This window comes from Silene latifolia, chromosome 9 (assembly GCF_048544455.1).
Source record: "Silene latifolia isolate original U9 population chromosome 9, ASM4854445v1, whole genome shotgun sequence".
NCBI lineage: Eukaryota > Viridiplantae > Streptophyta > Magnoliopsida > Caryophyllales > Caryophyllaceae > Silene > Silene latifolia.
The window spans coordinates 19804847-19828583 of NC_133534.1; the positions used below are offsets into that span (position 1 = coordinate 19804847).

At 36.4% G+C, this 23737-nt stretch overlaps 2 protein-coding genes across 4 annotated transcripts; one reads left to right on the forward strand and one right to left on the reverse strand.

Moving 5' to 3' along the window:
* The first annotated feature begins 7973 nt into the window (after positions 1–7973).
* Positions 7974–10851, forward strand: LOC141599351 (B-box zinc finger protein 21-like). Its single transcript, XM_074419337.1, has 3 exons — positions 7974–8468; positions 8959–9318; positions 10309–10851. Exons 1-3 carry the CDS (start codon positions 8283–8285, stop codon positions 10465–10467), a joined length of 705 nt encoding a protein of 234 aa, XP_074275438.1. The 5' UTR covers positions 7974–8282; the 3' UTR covers positions 10468–10851.
* A 1251-nt stretch (positions 10852–12102) lies between these two features.
* On the reverse strand, positions 12103–23456 carry LOC141599354 (kinesin-like protein KIN-7D, mitochondrial). 3 transcript variants are annotated; one of them, XM_074419340.1, is made up of 25 exons: positions 22701–23456; positions 22502–22599; positions 21251–21340; positions 20760–20812; positions 20561–20626; positions 20339–20392; positions 20086–20145; positions 19910–19988; positions 19739–19806; positions 18512–18568; positions 18322–18426; positions 18058–18162; positions 17619–17726; positions 17396–17527; positions 17146–17313; positions 16752–16937; positions 15987–16127; positions 15566–15685; positions 15396–15446; positions 14659–14706; positions 14415–14561; positions 13504–14214; positions 12829–12955; positions 12624–12741; positions 12103–12434 (listed from the first exon to the last, which is right to left on the reverse strand). In XM_074419340.1, exons 1-24 carry the CDS (start codon positions 23006–23008, stop codon positions 12656–12658), a joined length of 3168 nt encoding a protein of 1055 aa, XP_074275441.1. In that variant the 5' UTR covers positions 23009–23456; the 3' UTR covers positions 12103–12434; positions 12624–12655. The 3 variants fall into 3 exon arrangements, with proteins under 3 accessions (XP_074275441.1, XP_074275442.1, XP_074275443.1); XM_074419341.1 differs by having other exon boundaries at positions 12628–12741; positions 22701–23446; XM_074419342.1 differs by having other exon boundaries at positions 12103–12453; positions 22701–23429.
* Between the last annotated feature and the right edge of the window lie 281 nt (positions 23457–23737).

Consider the following 23737-nt stretch of genomic DNA (forward strand, 5'->3'; position numbering starts at 1 on the left):
TTTCATCGTCATTATTTTATTGTTCTAATTATTTCATTTCAATGTATGTGTTTTTATCGACCATTAGGTTCCGTTCAAAGATCTGCTAATTATTTCATTTCCATGTATGTGTTTCTAATTATTTCATTTCCATCTTCTTTGGCGTCCTTGAGACGGATCGAGCATGTTTTAGCGATTAGGGTTTGGAGAATATATTGAGATAATGGAAATGCATGTTAGTTGAGATAATGCAATGTATTTATACTAATGTGTGGGTTGAGTTGTTTTTTAATTAATATATATGTTAGGAAGTTGTGCCATATATGTTAGGAAGTTATGCCATAATCAGATCTTGATGATGAGTGATAGATCTATGGAGTTGAAAAAATGGAAGCAAATCAAACAAGCATAACTCAACACTTTCAAAATGATCATTTCATTTAATTTTAAACCAAATACATTACAAAGCAATTATCGAAATCAAAAGATGTATAATAAGCCGGAACAACCCCGGTTAAGCGTAAAAAGCGCTTCTCAACCCGCCACCAATCACGCCACTCTGGTATACCGCTAACTTCGGGTCATTGGCTTCATATTTTGCAATAACAGATTGAATATATGCAAGGACACGACTTGCATGTGAAGATAAGGTTGGAAGAGTACAACTCAACATATCTCTGGGTCGCAGACCAAGTTCGAGTAACAGCCGACTAGGGTATGAAGATGATGATGATGATGATGATGATGAGGCTTTGTTTACAAGCCGGACTGCTTCACGCCTCTTAATCCAATAATTCCGTTGATGTTCAAGGGATGCTTTGATTAATGAGTGTTGATCGGCGGGAAGCCCGGCGAGAACCTTCCCATCATCTTCAATCGTTTGTGTAAGCCATTCTTCGTTGTTGATAAAATTAGGGTTCATTGCCATGTTGTTTCAATTAATGAATGTTAGTAAAGGATGCTTTAATATGTTGGTAAAGGATGCTTTAATATTTATAGCTAGTAATATTTAATTTAATTTTTTTTTATTTTTTAAGAACAAACAACAACGGTTATTTACAAACAACCCGTTGTCTTTAGTTATAACAACGGTTTTGTATATTAAAACCCGTTGTTATAACTTTCCCCCCAAAATTGAGTCACACTTTCCACAACGGGTTTTTATATTTAAAACCGTTGTTAATAGTTTTAACAACGGTTTCCGTAAGAAAATTAACCGTTGTTAAAACCTTCTACAACGGACGCTTTAACAACGTCCGCTTTTTTATATAACAACGGTTTTTGACCGTTGTTATAGCCTGTATCTGTAGTAGTGATATATAGTAATTACATGGGATTGAATATAACAACCTTGTAACTACTTCTAACAAACTTCCTTAATTTGTGGTAGTTATAGTTAGTTACATATACTAACTATCCCTGCCTATATCCCCCCCTCAAGCTGGAATTGCTGAGTGTGGAAGATGCAAACCCAGCTTGGAAGAGAGCATTCTATGTTCATGTGCACCTAGTGCCTTAGTCATTATATCAGCTAGTTGCAATGAGCTTTTCACATGTTTTGTCTTGAGAAAGCCTTCCTGCTGTTTATCTCGCACGAAATGGCAATCTACATTAAGATGTTTGGTTCTCTCATGGAAAACCGGATGCTTGGCAATATGCTCTGCAGCTGTATTGTCACAGTGCAAGGTAACTGGTAGTGGAATGCAGATCTGTAAATCAGCAAGAATGTTGACAATCCAAACCAATTCTGCTGAGGTGTAGGACATACTTCGATATTCTGCTTCAGTTGAACTCTTGCTAACCGTCTTTTGCTTTTTTGTTTTCCAACCAATCAAGGACTTGTCCAAGAACACACAGAACCCAGTAACAGACCTGCTACTGAACTGACATGTTGCCCAATCTGCATCTGAGTAAGCTTGCAGTGTCAGATCAGAATGTGCAGAATAGAACAGGCCTGCATTAACTGTACCCTTAAGATACTTAACAACATGCTGATCTGCCAAGTAATGTGTCTCCCTGGGCTGACTTAGAAATTGACTGAGATGCTGTACACTGAAGGAAATGTCAGGTCTTGTCAAATTCAGATACAAGAGCCGTCCTATCAGTCTTCCATACTTTTCAGGTTCTTGCATAATTGCACCTGAATCAGTGGATAACTTGAGGCCCTTTTGCATAGGGAATTCTGCAGGCTTGCAATCTTCAAACCCAGCATCTTTGATTATATCAAGGATGTACTTTCTTTGATTGATCTTAATACCATTAGCATTTCTTGCCACTTCTAATCCTAAGAAATACCTCATGAGCCCTAAATCGTTGATGGTGAATTTATCATGTAAAGATTTCTTTAGATCTGAAATCCCTTTCAAATCATCACCACTAAGTAGAACATCATCTACATAGATAAGTGCAATGAGTATCTTCTTTGTGACAGGATCTGTTCTTGTAAATAGAGAATAATCATGTTTGGATTGTATGAAACCCAAACTCAACAAATGCTTGGTTAATTCCAAGTTCCATTGTCTTGATGCTTGCTTCAACCCATATAATGACCTTCTAAGCCTACATACTTGGCCTTTCTTAGCTGCAAGATAACCAGGAGGGGGTCTCATGTAGACCTCTTCATCCAAATAACCATGTAGAAACGCATTATTTATATCTAGCTGGTATAAAGGCCAATCCTTGACAGCAGCTACTGCTAAAAGAGCTCTAACTGTTGCAAATTTTGCAACAGGAGAAAAGGTAAACTTGTAATCCTTATCCTTTACTTGATTATACCCCTTTGCAACAAGCCTTGCCTTGAACCTTTCAACTGTCCCATCTGCTTTGTGTTTGATTTTGAACACCCACTTGCATCCTATTGCTTGCTTATTTGATGGCAAATGAGTAAGCTCCCATGTCTTGTTATCCTCTAAGGCCTTGAGTTCTTGATTCATAGCTGCCACCCATCTCTCATCGGTACAAGCCTGAGTATAGGTACTTGGTTCATGCTCCTCGACCACATTGCAGAGAGACAAAACATACTCCTTATCAAAACTGATTAGATCATTCAAAGTCTGAACATGGAGAGCACTGTGCTGTCTTTTATAACTTGGTAGCACATAATCAGACAAAAGAACAGATGGCTTCCTTTGCCTATCTGACTTCCTAGGTCCTTGATCTGTTAGGTTATTTGCCATAACAGAAGGACTGTCTGTAGTTCCTGTATTGGAACCAACAATAGTTCCTGCAGGATTTTGGTCTATTGCAGAATTTTCCTGCTGAACAGTTTCAGGCACGGGATTTGACCTTGTATTTGTTGCAGGTACTCTAGGAATTTGTCCTTGAGTCTCTTCAGAGATCAAAAAATCTTCTGTATTTGATGGACCAGTAGATACAGGAGAAAATGGTGTGTGATAAGGATAAATATGCTCCTTGAACACCACATCTCTGTTAGTAAACACCACATGCTTATCTAAGTCATACAGTTTGTATCCTTTTTTATTGCAAGGATAGCCTATGAACATGCATTTCCTTGCCCTATGTGCAAATTTATCAGTAGAGGTTGGTGGTTGAGAGGCATAGCATAATGTCCCAAAGACTCTTAGCTCATCATATGAAGGACTCTCTTTAAACAACACTTCATGGGGTGTTTTCCATCCAATGACTTTAGTAGGCATTTTGTTTATAAGATATGTTGCTGTTAGAAGACACTCACCCCAAAATTTGATAGGGACATTAGACTGAAACTTAAGTGCTCTTGCAACTTCTAACAAGTGCCTATGTTTTCTTTCAACACGCCCATTTTGTTGTGGTCTCCCCACAATGCTTCTTTGATGCACTATACCCTTCTCCCTAAACAACTCTCTACAATTTTCTTGGAAGAATTCTGAGCCATTATCTGACCTTATGGTCTTGATTTTGGCATTAAAATGATTCTCAGCATATGCAATAAAGCCTTTAACAAACCCAGGTACCTGAGTCTTATTTTGGATCAAAAAAGTCCAAGTATTTCTAGAATGGTCATCTAATATGGTGAGAAAAGATTTAGCACCAGATAATGCAGGGGTTTTGTATGGTCCCCAAACATCAACATGAATTAAATCAAAACAATTCTTAGCATAAGCAATACTAACATGAAAAGGCAATGAATGATGTTTGGCAAAAATGCAAGCTTCACAATGAAAATTCTTTATTCCAGTCACATTAATCCCATTTACATGTTGCAATTTCTCTAAAGAACTATGGCCAAACCGAGAATGTACTAATGCAATATCAAAATTCTTAGCAGAACTAACAGTACAACTCTTGAGATTACTCTCTTTATTTAAACTAACTGAAAAAGTTGACTTGATATCTCTAGGTGATGCAACTCTAAACTTATACAGATTCCCAAACCTCCTTGTCTCAGCAACCACAGCATTACTTGAATGGTCCTGAAACACACACTTTGTTTTTAGAAAGCTAACAACCAAACCTGTAGCACTTATTAATTTGGCTACAGACATTAAGTTTTGCTTAAAATCTGGTATGTATAAGACACCACGCAAAACAATTAACTTGGTGAGAATAATATCACCTATTTTATGCACAACTTTCACAGTTCCATCAGGAAGAGCAACATAAACAGGTTTGGCAAGAGATTTCACATTATGCATAAGGGACATATTAGAAGTAATGTGATCTGATGCACCTGTGTCTACTATCCAATCAAGGTTACTGAAATCAAACATACTTGCAGAAAAAGCATGAGAAGAAGCTTTCATACTAGCAAAGTGAACTGAAGATTTTAAACCAGAAGAATCAGAAGTAGACTGATCTGAAATAGCCTGAAACACCTGTTGAATAACAGACTTGGTAACAGACTGTATAATCCCTTGAACAAAATCAGGATTAATGTGAGGAGAAACAGTATTCTGAAACTGACTAAGCTGGTGACCCTGAACATCAGCATTAGACTCCAGTGGAGAAACATCTTCATACTCAGAATCCTGATCATAAGTGATCATACCCACATTAGCAGCCTTTGAAAAAGATGCAGTTTCAACTCTTTCTTTACCCTTCTTTGCTAGATATGCCTTGTACTTGTAACATCTCTCTTGAATGTGACCCTTTATTTTGCAGAAGGTACAAGTCATCAACCTGTGACACTCTTCAATCGTGTGACCATTCTTCTTACAATGAGCACAACTCTTGAACTCAACCTCAGAATCATCTTCTTTAGGACGTTTCCAAGTATTACCAGAATCAGAAGCAGTCTTGCTGTAACTCCTTTTCTTTGATGCATAAGCTGCAGTTTCTACAACAGTTTCAGCAGCATGATCATTGAGATGTTTCTGTCTTTCAATCTTTTGTAACATACCCAGAGCCTTATTGATTGGGGGCAATGGATCTAAAGACAATAAGTTGGTTTGTGCATGTTCATAACCTGAGTTCAGTCCCATCAACAACTGCAGTAGCTTAGCCTGTGTTTCCCTCTCAACCAATCTCTTAAACAACTGACAGGAACACTGATTCATGGCTCCACAGGTGCAAGATGGAATAGGGTCCATGTGATCCAAACTTTCCCAGACATTCTTGAGTTTCCCATAGTACTCAACCAAAGACATATTTTCCTGAGAAATTTTCCCAAGATCTTTCTTCAACTCATAAACTTCAAGAATGTTGAGCTGACCATATCGCTCAACAATGTCAATCCACAAAGCTCTGGATGATGCATCAAACTGCAAATTATCACGCAAGAGTGGCACCATAGAATTGAGAATCCATCTCTTCACCAGAATATCGCATCTAATCCACTAATGGTACTTGCGATCAGAGGAAGCAGGACAAGCACATTCACCAGAGAGAAATCCACTTTTGTTCTTGGATAGCAGAGCAGCAACAACCTCTCGTTGCCATTGAAGAAAACTGGTGCCATCGAACAAGAAAGAGGACAAGACTAAGCTTGGTTGATCAGTTTGAGAAAGGAACAACGGATCATCGAAGGGAGAGTATAGAGAAGTGTTTTCTTGATTTTCAGGCATTTTGTGAAAGAAAGAAATGAATTATCAGAGGATAAAAGCTTGATTTTAATGGCGGAAGTGTAAGATCGAAATAAACCTATGCGAATGATACCATATTAAACTAGAGAGAAGATCATTGAGAGAGAGAGATTGATATTGTTGAATGAATTATATTTCATAAACTTGTATGAATTGTTTGTACATGATGTCTATATATAGTAATTACATGGGATTGAATATAACAACCTTGTAACTACTTCTAACAAACTTCCTTAATTTGTGGTAGTTATAGTTAGTTACATATACTAACTATCCCTGCCTATATGATACATCTACCATAGGCACATAGACAATTTGCAAGATAGAATTTTTTTATAAATAAAAATGATAACTATCAACCGATACATCTAAAAATATTAATCGGGACAATGAGACTAAGAGAGTAGTCTCGTCTGTTAAACCAAGTAAAAATTGGTCTACATCTTTTGTGTTCAAATCTCACCCGAGTTGAATCAATTTGGACCAGTCTATTTTTTTCAGCCGATTTTACTTAAATCGTGCCTTTGAAATAAAGGTGATAAAATGAGGGCTTGAACCTGCATAGGCCGGACTCACGTTAAACTTTTGACTCACGTACAAGCAGGTTTGGGTCTGGTTAGTTGACCAGACCTTTGCAACTTTCTCAAAATACCTTATATATACCTACTTATTTAGCGCCGAAATAAATCGGATTCAATACACAAAACGACCCATAAACAACCCTGCTTCAAATTAGTACAACCGATGGGTGTTTTCCTTTGGCCAGCGCTGCTCATCCTATTGAGATTGGGGTTGATATTGATTTTGAAGAGCGTGTTCAGACTTCCGTCGTACGCCATCAACACAATGTTGTTAACCGATGCAATTATTACCATGTTTTAGTTTATTTTATTAGTAGTAATATAGTGTTTTATGTTGTAGTTTATAGGTATGGTTTAATGAGCCGTACCACTATAATGTAAAACTCTTTCTTCACAAAAAAAAAAAAAAAAAAAAAAAAAAAAAAAAAAAAAACTAGTACAACCTACTACCCAAATAACAATATCGCAATCCAAAATCATAAACCATGTTCACAACTACCAGTCAAAGTGAGCTGTCATCGTAGCTAACACACTTCATTACTCTATAATGACACAAGATGGGTTCTCCTACCAGTCTACTACTACTACCCAAAATTGCGTCCCATTCATTTACTCACTTGTTGACAAAGAAATAAACCAATTTTCTCTTTAAAGCAAATTGGACAGAAAAACGGATACCCAATTCAATAAATACGCATATTACATTTCCGAAAGTTTCACTTAAATATCATATTTTTGTGGGGAGTTTGTGGATAGATTGCCCGTAATTAAGTTAGGAGAGGTTTATCTATTCAGTTATTTTTAATACCCTGAACGTCGAAGAAATTCGCTTCAATTGTCAATAAGAGAGAAAAGAATACAAAGATTTATAGCGTTACACGTAGTACAATGACATCTACATTTGTTGAATAATGCAAAGACTTATATACGATCAATTGGTTGTCTTTTAATATCAGTTTCACCATTATATCAAATATCGGGAAAAAAAACACAAAAGAAGAAAAGAAAAATACTCAAAAAGTGTGCCCATACTTGCTATACATTTTGTGTATATCCATCTATTTTTCACATAACCAATACTTGGTTGGCACATTGGTAGCATGAGGCTGCGCTTGGTAGAGAGGTCTGTGGATCGATCCCTCACAACTACGATTGAAAGGGGTTTAAATACCGTAATCCTTGGACACGCCCCGAAATTCGGATTAGTCGGCCCAATATGGTTCGGATTACCGTAATCCATCTATTTTTAACATAAAGATCATACTTCCTATATTTATTTGGGTATGTAAATTGGATAGCTCAAAATCTTTCTATTGGTCCACTTGATGTTATTCTTTTGTCTTTTCTCAATTTCATAGTGATCTTAAAGAAGGGAAAGCAAGTTGGAAAAGAGAAAGTAAAAGAAAAGGACCCATAAAAAGTGATTATAAACCCCTTTTGTGTCATCTCATTTTCTCAACCCAGAATTTTCCTTGGCCATACTATTTATATCAATAAATCCTTCCAAGTTATATCTTATAAAGTCTTCACTTGTCTAACCATCTTTTTTAAGACATCTTTGAAAACATTCTTTATTGAGAGTTCATTTTCATAGTTTGCATTGGTAAATCATTTCAGCCGACACCAAATCATTTTCAAACTACAACTGAAATACTGAATCGATAGTTGTCGGAGTCTAATATAGAAAGAAGATAAAAAAAGAATGAAGATTCAATGTGATGTATGTGAGAAACAAGAGGCTTCAGTGTTTTGTGCAGCAGATGAGGCCGCACTGTGTGATGAATGCGATCATAGAGTTCACCATGCTAATAAGCTTGCTACCAAACACCAACGTTTCCCTCTTCTTCACCCTTCTTGCAAAGATGCTCCTCGTTGTGATATTTGCCAAGTAATTTTACTTTTTCTTTTAACTTGTTCATGATCATTAATTCATTACAAATCGCGTACAATTTTCATCACGGGTCATCAGAAAAATAACAATTCTATATTTTCACCAAAATAGTATGGGGTTTTTATTACTCACAGTTACCAACTAAACAAGCTGACATCTACAAAACTAGGATGACACCTATAATTCTATAAAAAATGGATAGAATTATGCATCATAAACTTACCATAGTGATAGGATGCAGTGGTGCAGCGAGGGGCTAGTAAGAGCACTCGCCCTGCTAACGTACAAAAATTTCAAAGGCTCTTCAAAATTTCAGTTTTTTTCGAGGTTAGCATAAATCCTGGCTCTGACACTATTATCTGTTTGTTCCCTTAAAAATTTTCAGCCCACTGACTTTAAATCCTGGCTTCGCTACTGATAGAATGACTACAATTTCTAATGTAAGAACACAATCTAAACATTTATGTGAATGAATATGAATTTGCAGGAAAAAAGAGCATTCTTGTTCTGCAAAGAAGACAGAGCAATATTATGCAGAGAATGTGACATACAAATACACAAAGCAAATGAACACACTCAAAATCACCATAGATTTCTATTAACTGGGGTTAAAATCTCAGCTTCATCAACCCCATACCCTAACTCATCAGTTACCTCATCTGAACCCACTTCCAGAAATAGCAACACATCTAAAATCACTTCTTCATCATCTACTAATTATAGTATGATTAATGAAGTCGGTTCGATATCGACAAATAATTTTATGCCGGAGTACTTGATGGATGATGATATGCCTGGTTGGAGATTGGAGGATTTGTTAGACTCTTCTTATGGTTTTCAATCTAAGGTTAGTATCAATTTTTTTTGTTTTTTTTTAATTAGTTGGTGTTTAGAACAAAGTTGATTATTTGGTAGAGAATATGCGTGTTAATTTAGCCTATGAATCTGGACGTCAATTATCAATTACCAATATCATTGTCATCAATAAATTATGTCGGCATCCTTTTCAAAATATCATTATCATCCATGGCCCATGGCTGTGAATTTGTGATCATACCAGAACTAATGCGCCGGTTCTTCAAAACTCCGCAATTAAGTTCTTGAGCCAGAATAATACTAGTATAGATAACCTTTTGAAAATGCCTCATATTACACCCCTTTTTAAAAAAGTTCAAAAATTCATTTTATTTGTTTAATGTCTTAATTAAATCTACATTCTAGTTCCAAATAAAATTCGTTAAAATATTGACCGAAAGCTGATTTGAATACTCTTTCTTCTAATTCATTTGTTTACTTTTACATAAGAATTCTTTGTTCAAATCTCAGATTCTAACTCCACCCCGTTGATGACTTATCAACTTTAGCTCGAATTTAATTTATCAAGACACTATTATTTTCATATTAGTAGTACCTATATTAATTATACTACTACTCCGTATTATTTTGTTATTATCTCAAATTTTAACTTTTTTGTCAAAGAAGCAAGGCCGGTATAATATATTGGGGAAGGGGATTTAAATCCGTTACCTATTGTCACTGTCTTAAGCACTAGCTAGGCTAAGACGAAATATTAAATTTTATTACGATATAGAGGAATATTTATATAAATGAATTGTGTAGAGTATTTATGATGCATGCATGGGGATATCTTTATCGTATCTTTACGAGAATATAAATATTCGAGACCAGAAATGGCATATTTATATAAATACTTATGAGAATATCCGAGACCAGAAATGGCATATCTTTATCGTATCTTTATTTTACAGAGATACAGAAATATAAATATTCCGATTCTTATTTTATTTATTTAACAATATTATCTTTAATCTTACAGAATTTTGACTCTATGAACAACGTGAATCCAAACAATCAAGTTGAAGAAGAAAGCATGGGTTCATATTGCAGCACAGAAGAGTATTCAAGAATGTGGGAATTTCATCCTCAAGAACCACTTGTGCCTTCACATTTTCCTTCCATCTTCCTTGACAGATAATAATAGAACAACAATCTTCACATTTATGGGTCATCCATAATTTTCAGTCGCGAAAGAAGAAAAAAAAAAAATCAATTTGGACGACGAGAATTTATTTCAATTTTTGATAAGTTTGATTTTCGCTGAAGGCCACCACAAGGTAAAATTGAAGGGAAATGTCGGAAAGAGCGACAATTCACAATAAAAGTTTTTGTTGGCACCAAAAGAAGTTGCTGACTATTGTATAGTATGAACTATGAAGTTATATCATTATTCTACATTTTTCCCATTTTCTGTGGCAAACATTAACTCAATTCCTCAAAGACGTCTACGACTGTACATGTAAAGCATTAAAGTCTAATTAAATTGGTTTTATTAGTTGGTTAGAATTTGGAAGCAGTCAAATGCTATTTCAAGAATTCAAGCTACAAAAAGGTGGATTTTTCCAGAATTGGAAGATTTTTTCTTACATCAATTTGTAGAACACAATTGTAGAACACAACATTTGACACAAATTATGTATGAAGAGATACACTTCCGGTATTCGGTACCAGTGGGACAGCGGAAAAATATGCATAATTGCATTTTTTTTCCCAAGCTTATCTGAATCATTTGTAATATATGTTGTACATGTCTTCTCTTTGTTTGAATATTAGAAATTTCACATACTTATAGAGATATCTATTTTGTAAGCCCGGGTTATTAACTTCACAAATGAGTTAGAACATATACAAATTTGGGTTGATCTTACATTCATGTAAAAGACGATCACTTACGGAATTTAAGAGTCGCGATATTGAATTTATGTTGGAAGATACTGAGGAAACTGATATTCAACTATTCAAGCAACCAAAGTCAATAGTTAGATGATAATGTTGGATTTAGGGACAATGACACTGAAACAAAATTTGAGTTATTTTCAACAGTTTCTGCATTTGCTACTAATAAAAGTTGAAAAACAACCAAGTCACCCTGCATAACAAGCATTTGTGTCCAGTACCCTTCCTCTTTTCATTGACCAATACTCTTCTAGTATAGTAATTTTTTGGCAATCGGCTAGATCAACCGGATTTGTTCCGAAAAAAAAATAATACTACGAGAAAACTAATGTAAATGTAGCATAAGTTAACAGCACCACCAGACTCAGCAAAGGCTCAACATGGCCACATGGGTGACAATAACGAACCCAATTGACATTAGACAGCAACAACAACAACATCAGAGCCTTAATCCCAAAATGATTTGGGGTCGGCTGACATGAATCATCCTTTAGAACCTTCCATTGGCGAACGCACACCTCAAAATGCGAATAGAAAAGGGAAACAGACTGAGAAAAAAAAAAAACTTAAAACTAAATGGAATAACCAAAGCATAGTAGAGTCCCCTCGAAATTGGTGGCCAAGTGGATCGAATGTGCACAACATTACCCATGTCATGTGTTAAAACTTAAAACTACAAAACATTGTTTCCGACTAACGAGTAAATATCAACAGTCAACATGAAAACACGGCAAAGGACTACAGCTTTCATTACATGTATCTCATTGATGGATGTATGGAGCCGTGGAAAGAGCTTGGAGGATCAGGTAAGATAATGTTGTAACAATAACAAAAAGATGAACGAATAAAATTCTAGTTGGTCGACTTGAAAACGTAATTCATGAAAACATATTTATACTTGGGGAAGCTTACGCTGATGTTTCTATACAGTGACAATAAACAAGGTATACATCACAACACTCAGCTGCATATTTCAAAGCAGAAAAGAATGCAGCAGTATGTAATCTCGGATATTCCTTTTCTCTTCCCATCTCCCACTCGATTTCTGTTTCTTTTTTTATACTTTACAACCCTTTGTGCCGGAAAGGGGAAAAGTGAAGGCAGAAAAAAAAAAAGATTAATATACCTGGGGAAATACATTAAGGCTAACTACTTAAAGAATTTGCACCAGCTATTGCTCTGAAAATCCACGAGTATGTAAATAATGTCCTGCAATGGCAACAGAAATCTTTAATTTATCAGTTAGTCTTGTGCGAAAATGCTGTACAAATACGACATGAAATGAGACATTAAGCGAGTTCTATATGCATAATTGCAAATGACATTCACAATGTTTCATAGTTTAGACTAGGTAGTTCAATGTTTCATATGCAAAAAGAATGAATTAGTATTAAATACCTGCCTTCAACTCAAGGGCACAACAGTCATTGTCATGAAGTGAAAGCAAAAATTCTATCAGCTATATTTGTGCGGCATATTGGACACTCTGAGCAAGCCAACGAGCAAGGTTTACACACTGCAAAGAAGTTATACTGTCAAAAATGAAACTAGTATGATAAGGGGTATAAACTAAAAAGAAAGTAGAAGGATTGTGAGCGCTTACAACAAAAATGTCGGCAAGGAAGAAGAATTGCTGCAGTAGGTGATTCATAACACACTTTGCATTGATGGGAATTTGTTTCTCCGTTGGTCATGTGCTTCTCTTTTTCCTTCATTTCTTGCATTCTTGCCTGAAATATCAAACATGGGTGTGTACCAATTTGGCAGCATGAGAACAAAAAGCCAGTGTGCTGAACAAAGAGTAGACCAAGTTGCAATGCATTACTAACAAGTAGACAATTGAGGTAGATAAACACATTCAACACCAGCAATCGCAACACATAAGATAACTTGCAGTTCTTGGTTTAAAAAGACACAAGGTGCCATGAGGCAAAGTCGGCCCCAAGGCGAAAGACCAAAGTGTACCGCCTCATACACAACAGTTGCAGTGTTACTGCAAACAATTTAATATCTCTAAATGGAGATATTTTACTTTTGAGTTTGATTGTTTTTTTTTTTTTTGTAAGCATATGCAGATTGGCCCAAGAAGACCTACGACTATTATCCACCATACAATATATAGCGAAAAAAGAAACATAAACCATGGTCTAGGATGGAATAAAATTGAATACATAACAATGTGGGAAATAATGTTGTCCTAGAAGCCATTTTGCAAGCAAATTTACGTCCAAGCAAAATCTAAGAAAACAACTCATGCAATGAAAAGTAAAGGTTATACCTTTAGTCGAGCAACTAAAGGTTCTTCTCGAGGAGCGTCTTGGACTAGTTTGTTGACCTCCAAAGGCTGTGCTTCTTTCTGAATGTTGTTCTTAACCACATCAGTGACCCCATTTTCATTTAAGATCTCTCTATTACTAGGCCTCTCTTCAGCTACAGACTCAGAGACAATGCCCCCTTCTTTCTTCAACTTTGCAACAAGAACCCACATATTAGCTAGATCATTTTCCAGAGCCGCCTCTCGTTTCTTAGCCTCTTCAACCCTTTTCCTGCATTCCTCTTCTACAAACTCCTTTTCAGCCAAAGCAGCCTCAAGAGAAGCTTCCCTCTGCTTCCTTGCTTGTAGCTCCATCTTGAGGTCTTCTGGGTCTAAACTGTACGAGTCGTAAATGCCTCCAGAAATATCATTAACTCGACTAGAGAAACGATTTTTCTTTCCTGACTTCAGACCATTGCGGGTCCCATTAGCTGTTTGACTTCCTCGGGAGTGAGCAAACTCATGTGCAGCCTGCAGGTCTTTTTCCAATTTTGCATTCTGAAGTGAGAGTTTAGTCACTTCAGCCGCCAAATTTTTTAGCTCGACTGCAGCAGCCGAAGCCAGTTCCTTAGCATATGAAGCTTCCTCTGAAAGTTTTTGTTTTTGTACACGCAATCCACTATTTTCCTCTACTAGCTGAACATGTTCCAGCTTAAGTTTCTCATTTTCTATCTCCTGGATAACGGTGGGCAACAGAAAACATCTTAGTCCATACACTTTTGTAGCTCTGTAACTAACAAAATTTTTCATCTTCAATGTTTTCCGGCTAGGATCTTGCGAGACCGCACATTTGGGAAGGATTGTATTAAATGTACTAATGGTTAACCTTAGACACAGTGCTGCTCTAATCTAACATATTCACGAGAAATAATTACCTGTGATTGAACTTTCTTTTTCAATTTCCCAGTGTATTCATCTGCCAATGCATTTTCAGGAGGTAAAGACAACTTATCAACAGCGACAGAGGCCAGCTGCCTTTCCAGAGCATCTATCCGCTCATGTAGTTCTTTATTCTCAGCACACTACAACAATACAACATCAAACTTAGAACGAACACTTCCGACATGAGCAACTAACTCGGTAAATAGGCAGAAAGCCAAGCAAAGTAACAATTCCTACCGTATTTTGAAGCTGTTCTTGAAGAATCCGATTATCGGCTGCTCTGATCTGCAACAAACAGAAATTTGGTAACCCTATCGGATGAAAAAAAAAATTATCATCAAAGACGAAACCTTAGCGTATACACACTTAGACACCAAGAAAGGTTCTTAATTATTCTAGGTGCTCAAGAACTCAAAACAAAATAACTGGTGACACGGTAAGACGTAAATGACCAATAAACATGTCAAATTTCTCCACTGCAAGTAAAATAAGGATAGAATCATACAGATACTACATGGGCGAAAAAGGAATTATGAGACATTTGATTGGGATGTTACAATGGAGCTCAGTCGTGGACATTAACTTGCTCTAGTGCTTCATATACGCTTTAGTGAATCAACTTGTCGCATATTTGTTACAATGAGTAAACATGAATCAGCAATTAGTTGACCTCTATTGAGACCTGGGCGGTAGGCATCTCACTTTCTAACATATATTTCATGAATTTTATTCTCATGTAATGCCAAGTACGAGGCCTCTATATCTACCCCCACTACCACTACCACACACACACAGGAGCCTTAACAACCTTGTAACACAGTTTTCATGAGTTGGAGTCTCAAGTAATGCCAAGTACCCCCCCCCCCCCCCCCCCCCACACACACACACACAGAGGGGACTTGGCAAAGTAAAAAAAATTAATTGGACATAATATATGTCCTGAAACTACAACAAATCAACAAGGCAACACTCACCTCTAGCTCAAAATCCTTTTGGCTACATTCAGTCTTCAATCTTGATACAGTCTATCAATTAGAGGTAAAAAAAACGTTGTTGAGTATCAAAAAATTCACCAGAAGCTTGAAATGTTTAGAAAAGTAGCTAAAATAGACAACCAAACTATATTGACAGACAGAATTAGAACCTGCTGCATATCGATTAAGGAAGCATTAGCTACTGAAGCCTCACCACTCTGGATAATACGCTGTTCAAGAAGCCTCATTTGCTTTCGCTTTTCTTGGATTTCACGTTCCAAATTTTGGATCTGCATTGAAGAACAAAATATACATGAGCATCAATCTATCAAAAAATCCATGAGCCCCTCATATATACGTTGTATAAAAACACAAATATCACTGTCATTGATTTCTCTTATTTGATAGCGGGCTTAAAATATGGCAGCAAAAATTGTACTCTTTATCTTCAGGGGAGATCACAAATATAGTATCCACGCTAATCAAAATGACACTTTCAGAGTGTAGTAATGTTCTTTCCTGCAACTCCGAAAATTTAAACAATTCAACATGCCTCACAGAACAAGCTAGGATGAGAGGAGATGGACATACTTGTGTCTTTGAAGCATCTGGATCATTCACAGATTGCTCCACCAACCGCTTAAGTGTGCTTGTACTAAAAGCAATTTCTCCAGCAAGCATTTTCACTTGTTCCACAATAAGATCCATCTCATCGTTCATTGTTATATCATCCTGTACCCCGTCAAATGGCATAAATATATAAGAAACAGAAAAAATGAAGTAAATAAAGACGAACAAGGTGAACAGTTTGCATCTCCTGCAGTAAAAGAACACAAAGCACAACAAGATCTCATTAGATAACTGAAAAGGGTACTATGTTCATGTGGCCATGTTTGAGAATTTGAAGAACATCCCAATAGATGCAGCAAATAAAGGCAACTGTTTCCCTAAAAATGAATACAGAATACTAGTATCACCAAATCTCAAGGTTTACAAAAGGTAAACGACGATCTAGGGTGAGAGAAATTTTTGCGCCTACGCAATGAGCAAGAAAGTCAAGTAAATTAAAGCACTAATGAATTAAAGAACTACTACACTTCAAGACTTGCATATTTTTCTATCATGTCTACCTTTTTCTATTTTTTATTTACACTGTTACCTCACGGACTGTTTAAGCAATGATTCTTGTACATGGCCTTAAATAATTTTTAGATTAAGGTCATGTACATCTAGATCATGGACTGTTCACCGTGCTCGTGCCGGTTAGGCGCAGAAAAGCCCACCGCTTCAGACTAATGAAGTTCATACAGCAAAAGAAGTAAACTTAAATAGAGCTCTCAAAAAATATATGCTTACAGTTGTTAGATTTGAAATACTCATGAGATCACCAGCTTGACTAGATGATCTCACTAAGCTCCCTGCTTCAGAAAGTTCATTGTCCCACTTGCTTGATGATCTTGTGTGTTTAGGATCACCAGAAGGATCCACCAATTCAGATGATGGAGAATCCTTGCTATTTTCACCATCACCAAGCTCAGATTTCTGAAACCCATCCAAGTAAACAAAATTGGAGGACTATGAGGTCATTTTCTAGCTTCATACTAAAACCAACATTGATTATGGGAAAGTAGAACCTTCTGAAGCAGGAAAGTAGGACATTAAAAAGGGGAAAAATACGAGTAACTGAACAACAAAGGATAAACATCAACAACAAAGGATAAACACAAAGGATTTGTTAAAAAGAACGTACATCATCAGACTGAGTTCTCTGATGTCCATCACCCAAATATGCAGGAATAGTGTTTTTTGTGGAAACTAGTATTAGTTTGGTCAACCGTTGTATTCTACTCATAAGAGCAGCCTTTGCTTCTTCTTCTTCCTCCAAGCGAGATTGCATTTTAGATTGACCTTCTTCCAACTATAACATAATCAGATATTGACTCAGAACCGTAGAGTTGATTCAAACATATTTAAATCCATTATTAAGTATAAAAATGCACCTTTTGTTTTAAAGTCAGTATCTCCTCGTGACTAACTCCTACTAGCATCCCTCTTCTGAACTGATCGAGTTCTTCCTTAAGAACTGAAATTTCTCGCTGATACTTCTTAATTAAAGACTTTTCATCAATGATCTGGATGACAGAAAGAGGATTCATTAGGTCGCTTGCAGTAATTCAAAAAGAAAAAAAATCATACAACGATTGTATTAAAAAAAAGGCACACCTTGTTACGTGAAGCATGTATCTCTACACGCTTTGCCCTGCTAGCGAACTTTAGGGTATTATGAGTCTCTTCCATACTGCTGGATGCAGGGGTAACTGTGCATATAAGCTGCAGAATTTCAAAGTGAGAATGAATAAGGATATGCATATTACAAGAGACAACCATTAAAGTCCAGGTTACTGACTTCTGACACTACACAACATATCTTAACGAAATTGATTATTCCGTATAGAAAACATTTTTTTGGCAAAAATACATGCCATTAGTTTATTCCCGTAATCCTCACAGCACTGGAAGTTCAACACATTCATCCCCTAGGATTCTTGGATGCCTAATCCCAACAATCCGAAAACAAAGGAAAGACCACTAAATACTATAGGAGTTACGTATCAAGTTAGTAACTGACTTGAATTTGCTAATTCTGCTTTCAGTAACTCACCGAAACATGTCCACGGCCACCTAGAGACGACTGAAGAAGGCGAGTAAGCTTCGAATCTCTGAATGGAATATGGGAAGCCTTGCCCTCACTCAGTTTCCCAATTACCTTCACACAGAAAGAGATGGGTTAAAGTGCATGAAGTAAAAATATTATGTTCAGATTTACCGAAGATTTTCTTCCAGTTTACATCAACAAGACATAACCTACTTCTCACAAATGTACGCTCTATCTTATCTGGGAAACAATATATTGTGGGAAACCTACAGTTCCAAGAGTCAAAAGACTTTTATTGATATATGCTCCTTCCTTTCTTCTTAAGCCAGTTGTTTCAGTTTTAGAGCTCTCAGATCCAGCCAAGTCTATCAAATTCTGCAAACCCATAATACTTTCGTCAAATAAAACTACTAAAACAACCAAAAGAACCACGTAGAAAAGTTTTGGATAGAGATTATACCAGCTGCGAGAATATCACCCCATCATATTCATCACCATGTGCACTGCTCTCTATCATCTATAAGTTAAGAGCTTCAGTTTAGCATATTTAGCAAAGGCTATATGTTTCTAAAAAGAATTTGCTACAGCCTAAAGAAACGGAAATTGTATTAATTGTTAATGCAATCGGACCGCCATTTGAAATTCTACGGAGGAACATCACAGAACCTACACAGTAATCTTCAATTTTCATTACTCTAACCCTTTTCAGAGTTTTCGATCCTATGCTTCCTAGTTTATAGAACAAGCGACGTCATTAGATGCATTAGTCAACAATGTAAATGATTCATGAATTGAACATCTGCCTCAACTAATGAAGTTGAAATTAAAATTTAAGAGAGCACAACCGTTGCTGGTATTAGAAGCATTGCCAATAACTAGAATTCTAGAACAGTATAGATTATTAACAACCAAGATGAGTATATAAACATCCTGCAATTAATTTCACACATTTCAAAATAATGTTGGGACCAAGGCTTTGTTGCATTTTTCTAGAAAAATCATTGTTCTTTGACGTTGATTGAGGTTGAAGGCATTGAGGCTTTGAAATCATGTCAGAGTATAATCTCAACAAAAGCAAGTTGATGGGTGAGGCCCAACAATAGTTTTACACATTGATTAGTAGGTTCTTTGATAACGGTATTATTGTTATTTGCATTTCTATAACTGCAGATTGAGAAAGATTGTTGACGTCGAACACACTACCCTAACTTAATGCAGGAAACTCCTTGGAGGCATTGGGGTAAGGCAGCAACAATGGTTCATATAGATAGACCGTAACTGATAGTCTGACACTTGTTAGTTGTTACTGCAGTGAAAAGGGCTGTGTACGGTGTACGATTACCCTCATGAATTGCGGCTTGAAGGTAGAGACCACTTGGAGGAAGTGTGGAAATGATGGTGACGATTTGCAGACTTTAAGTCTTGTTACTGTGTTACAATTGTAACACACTAACAAGGCTTAATATTAGTTTTGTGAACCAATCAAAAGTGAAACACAAAAATAGCTTTTGTGCTTCTATTTCCAATTACTTAGCAATTCATCTACGGCTCCTGAACTTCAAAACAAGGTGATAAAAATGTGATTGCCTTCAGGGAGCTGCTCCCCAATGGAATCAAATTATGAAGTAATGAAATTGGCAAAATGGAAATCCACAAAAACAACATTGCATAATATCAAAATTATTACCAGGGTGAATATGGTGTGACTCCTGCTACTAAAAAGGTTGAAGTTGTTGGAACCAACGTGGCGGTGCTCTGCCACAAGAGAATTATATGTCAGAACATTATTCAAGTAACTGAAAGAAAAAAGGGTATATTAGCAATATACAACTCCCAAGTCCCGAAATTTGAGACTGACCTTCACCCGCAGCAATAAAAGACAGTGCATGCCCAGGAGACAACACAACCTCTTCCTTAATACCTTCGACATATGTTCCCTAAGAATCCAGAAAACAATGGTGCAGAAACATGTAATGAGTGAAAGATATGCATACGAGATCTCAGCTGCTCAAAATAATTGACACTAATGCCAACCTGGACATCTTCCCTGACACGCAAATTCTGACCAGTAGGATCAAGCAAATCATTGATAACCTGAGAACACAAGCACACAATTGAAATGTATTCGAAAGAAAGGAAGTGACATAGACATTGGAAAGATAATATCATAATATTGATTTAAACAAAAGGACACATTCCCTTAGTTTCATAGAATATGCAGACTATCCTAACTAAACCAAAAGACCTCGGAAAATATAAACATGAAATATTAGGTACTCCAACTGACCTCATTGTAAATTTCGAGATAGGAAACACGGAGGAGAAATTCTCGCCCTGGAGTCTAAACCACAGACAATAACAAACACAAAAAAATTTAGAACTCACACTTAACAATAGTGCAAATATAAAGCAAGAAAAGGTACGAAGTAATGAACCCTTCAACAATCTTTTCAAAGAAAAATAGACTTTATATGTGATGCTTGAGACTATTCTAGCATTTATGTTTTACCTCTTGTATAATGCTGAAAACATCTTTGATGGCCAGCGGGATGATACCAGGGCAATTTTGATCCCCCTGTTAAGATAATCAGTAGACGTGAGCAATGCAGATAATAATAAAAATACTTGGGGAGAAAAAGGCAAAAATCAGCAAGTATGCGACGATTTCACACTAAAGCAGGAAAACACGTGTTCATTTAGTTACTTACATGCATTGTATGTGTCTTCCCACTACTAGTAACACCATAAGCAAATACAGTACCTGCATTTACAGCAAGCATTATCACATTAACGAGCAAAAATTCTAAATGTCCAATAGTTGGAGCAATCATAACACTTGAACATTGTTATGGTTACAAAACCTAAGCTTACAATCAATACCCAACTGAATAGATTTCATGTGTGTTTGGATTGAGGGATTTGCAGGAAAAAGGAGGGGAGGGAATTGAAAGGATGAGAAATCCATTGTTTGGTTAGCAAAACGAAGATAAAGGGATTTGGAGGGAAGGAAAAATGGATCCCTCCATTTCCCTCCTACAAGGCAAATTATTTCCCCACCAACATAGGCAAGATTTGGAGGGAAAATCACCTTTTCCATTCTCCCTCCCCTCCCCTTCTCTTCCCTCCTTCCCCCTCCCCTCCCTTTCCCTCCTTTTTTCCTATCCAAACAAAGCCTAAGAGTTAGCGTTTTGGAAATTACCATTAACACCTTCCATTGCAGACTTCACAACAGGTCTAGCTGCCACATCATAAACGTCCTCTGTAGCCGCTGTTGCTCCAAACACCTTGTCTGCAGTTAGTGATGCATTTGATTATTTACAATCTCATCGTCATCTCACAAATAATGCTAAATTAGCAACAATTCACTATTTCTCATTTCAATGTCAATTTCTCTACATTGTCATCGAGTAACATAATCTCTAAAAAACAATTAAACAGCAAATTAATACAAAATGCACTAATATCAACCCTATTAAAGCTTTCACATCATCACTAGCAACAATTAATAATTGAATTTGCAACGATTCACTGTTCCACATTCTCTTTTCAGCTTTTACATTGTCATTTAATAATTGAATCGCAAATAGTCAACAAGGTTAAACAGGAAATCTAGAAACAATACAATAATATCAACTCCATTACAGTAGCATCCACATCATCCTAAGGAACCATATTCGCAATCTCATACATCACAGTTAACACTAAATTAGCAACAACTCACTATTCCACACATCAATGTCAATTTCCACATTAATAATTTAAGCTCTAAAAATCGACAACTTAAACAGCAAAACTAGTACAAAATGCAATAATACCAACTCAATTACAGCATCATATTATCTTCAGCACCAATTTATTTGAGATCTCACTATTATACGCCCTTTAAACTGAATTAGCGACAATAGACTCTTGCAAATTTCAATTTCAACTTCTACATTGTCGTCGAACTATTCTGTCTCTAAAAATCAACAATCAAACAGCAAAACAATTACAACATGCCATAACATGGGATCATTAACAGTTGTTCGCAATCTCTTAACACCTAATTAGTAACAATTCATTTAGTAGCTCAATCTATAAATATCAACAAATTAAACAACAAAATTATTACCAAATTGAAATAAGGAGCAGTGAATTGTTACTAATTAGGTGTTAAGAGATTGCGAACAACTGTTAATGATCCCATGTTATGGCATGTTGTAATTGTTACCAAATTAAACTACAGCGTCGACATCATCACTAGTAACAATCAACACAAAATTAGCAACAATTCACTACTCCACATTTCAATTTCAGCTGCAACATTGTCATTTAACAATTCAACCTCAATCAATCAACAACTAAACAGTAGAACTAATACAAAATGCATTGATAACAACTCAATAATTTCAAAAAACCACAAATTAAACCTAAAAAAACAAAATTAAAACTTGAATTAATTAATGATTACCAAAAGCGTACGCAGTTGCCGGATTATACTCGCAGCGAACCATCTTATCACCATCCGGATACCACGAAATTTCATCTCCTCTCTGATACTCTCTATCACTAATTAATCAAATAAATAAAAACAAATTAAAATCTAGGTCAAAATCAAACATCAGATCTAAACAACAATACAAATGAAATCATATAAAAACAATTCGTACTTCAACGGTCGAAATCGAACGGTAACGGAGATACTATCACCACAACCAGTAGACGACGATCTGACACCATCCAGCGGCTCAGTAAGCAAGTCATCGACGGAGTTAGTAAGAAATGGAACCGGAGACCGACTTCCGTAACTCGTCATAGATCTCGAACCGAACCCGGTCGAACCGGAAGAAATTGAACCGGACTTAGGAATAAACCGTGCGTTAAACGACGACGTAGAGGACGATGTCGTAGTAGTAGTAGACGAGCTCGGCGTTCTTCTGTAGCTGAACGGTGAGCTACTCCTTGCTCTCCTCGACATCTACTAAAACGACACCGTTTCCACTCACATAAACAAACAAACAAACACACTTCCTTTCTACAATAATAATAATAATAATGGAGTAACTACTAAAAATGTGAAAACTTGAAAATGAAGGAATGAAGAAAGAAAAAGAGAGAGAGAGGAAGTGAAAGTGTCAGAAATTGCACATGCTTGTGTTTATGTCATTTGAGTGAAGATGAAGTTTGAAATTTTTCGATTAGTCTCTCTTAAGACGAATATATCGTATTTCTAGGTTAATTTGTTGATTAAAAAGGGGATTAAGTTAATTAAACTGGAGAAAATGTGGATGGAAGGACATTACTGGAAGTGAAGAGAGAGAAAGGGAGAAGGGAGGAAGTAGTTGGTGTCAAATAACTGGTGAGAAAGAGGGAAAAAATTGGTTGATTTTTTTAATTTTGTTTTTGTTTTTTTGTTGTTTTATTTTAATGAGAAGGGAATTTGAAATTTTGAAATGAGGGTGACGTGGAAGTGGAGGTGACGTGGAGTGAGGAGAATTTGTGTATTGGTTGATGGTTTATTGGGAGGGGTGAATTATTAATTTACTGCGTAGAGACTAGAGAGGAGTCGAGGACTGAGGAAGGGGAAATGGGCGGGAATAAAAATATTTATGAATTACTGAGGACTGAGGTTGTTCTTGGTTTTAGCGGTTTGGTTCAGAGAAGGTAGTTGCTGAATGCTGATGCAGATTTTCAGTGTTCCAGACTG

Coding starts and splice junctions, on each gene's coding strand:
- LOC141599351 (XM_074419337.1), top strand. CDS start 8,283: ATGAAGATTCAATGTGATGTATGTGAGAAACAAGAGGCTTCAGTGTTT. Junction 8,469..8,958: donor CTCGTTGTGATATTTGCCAA/GTAATTTTACTT, acceptor ATGAATTTGCAG/GAAAAAAGAGCATTCTTGTT. Junction 9,319..10,308: donor CTTATGGTTTTCAATCTAAG/GTTAGTATCAAT, acceptor TTAATCTTACAG/AATTTTGACTCTATGAACAA.
- LOC141599354 (XM_074419340.1), bottom strand. CDS start 23,008: ATGTCGAGGAGAGCAAGGAGTAGCTCACCGTTCAGCTACAGAAGAACG. Junction 20,627..20,759: donor GGAAGACACATACAATGCAT/GTAAGTAACTAA, acceptor TTATCTTAACAG/GGGGATCAAAATTGCCCTGG. Junction 19,989..20,085: donor GTGTCAGGGAAGATGTCCAG/GTTGGCATTAGT, acceptor CTGGATTCTTAG/GGAACATATGTCGAAGGTAT.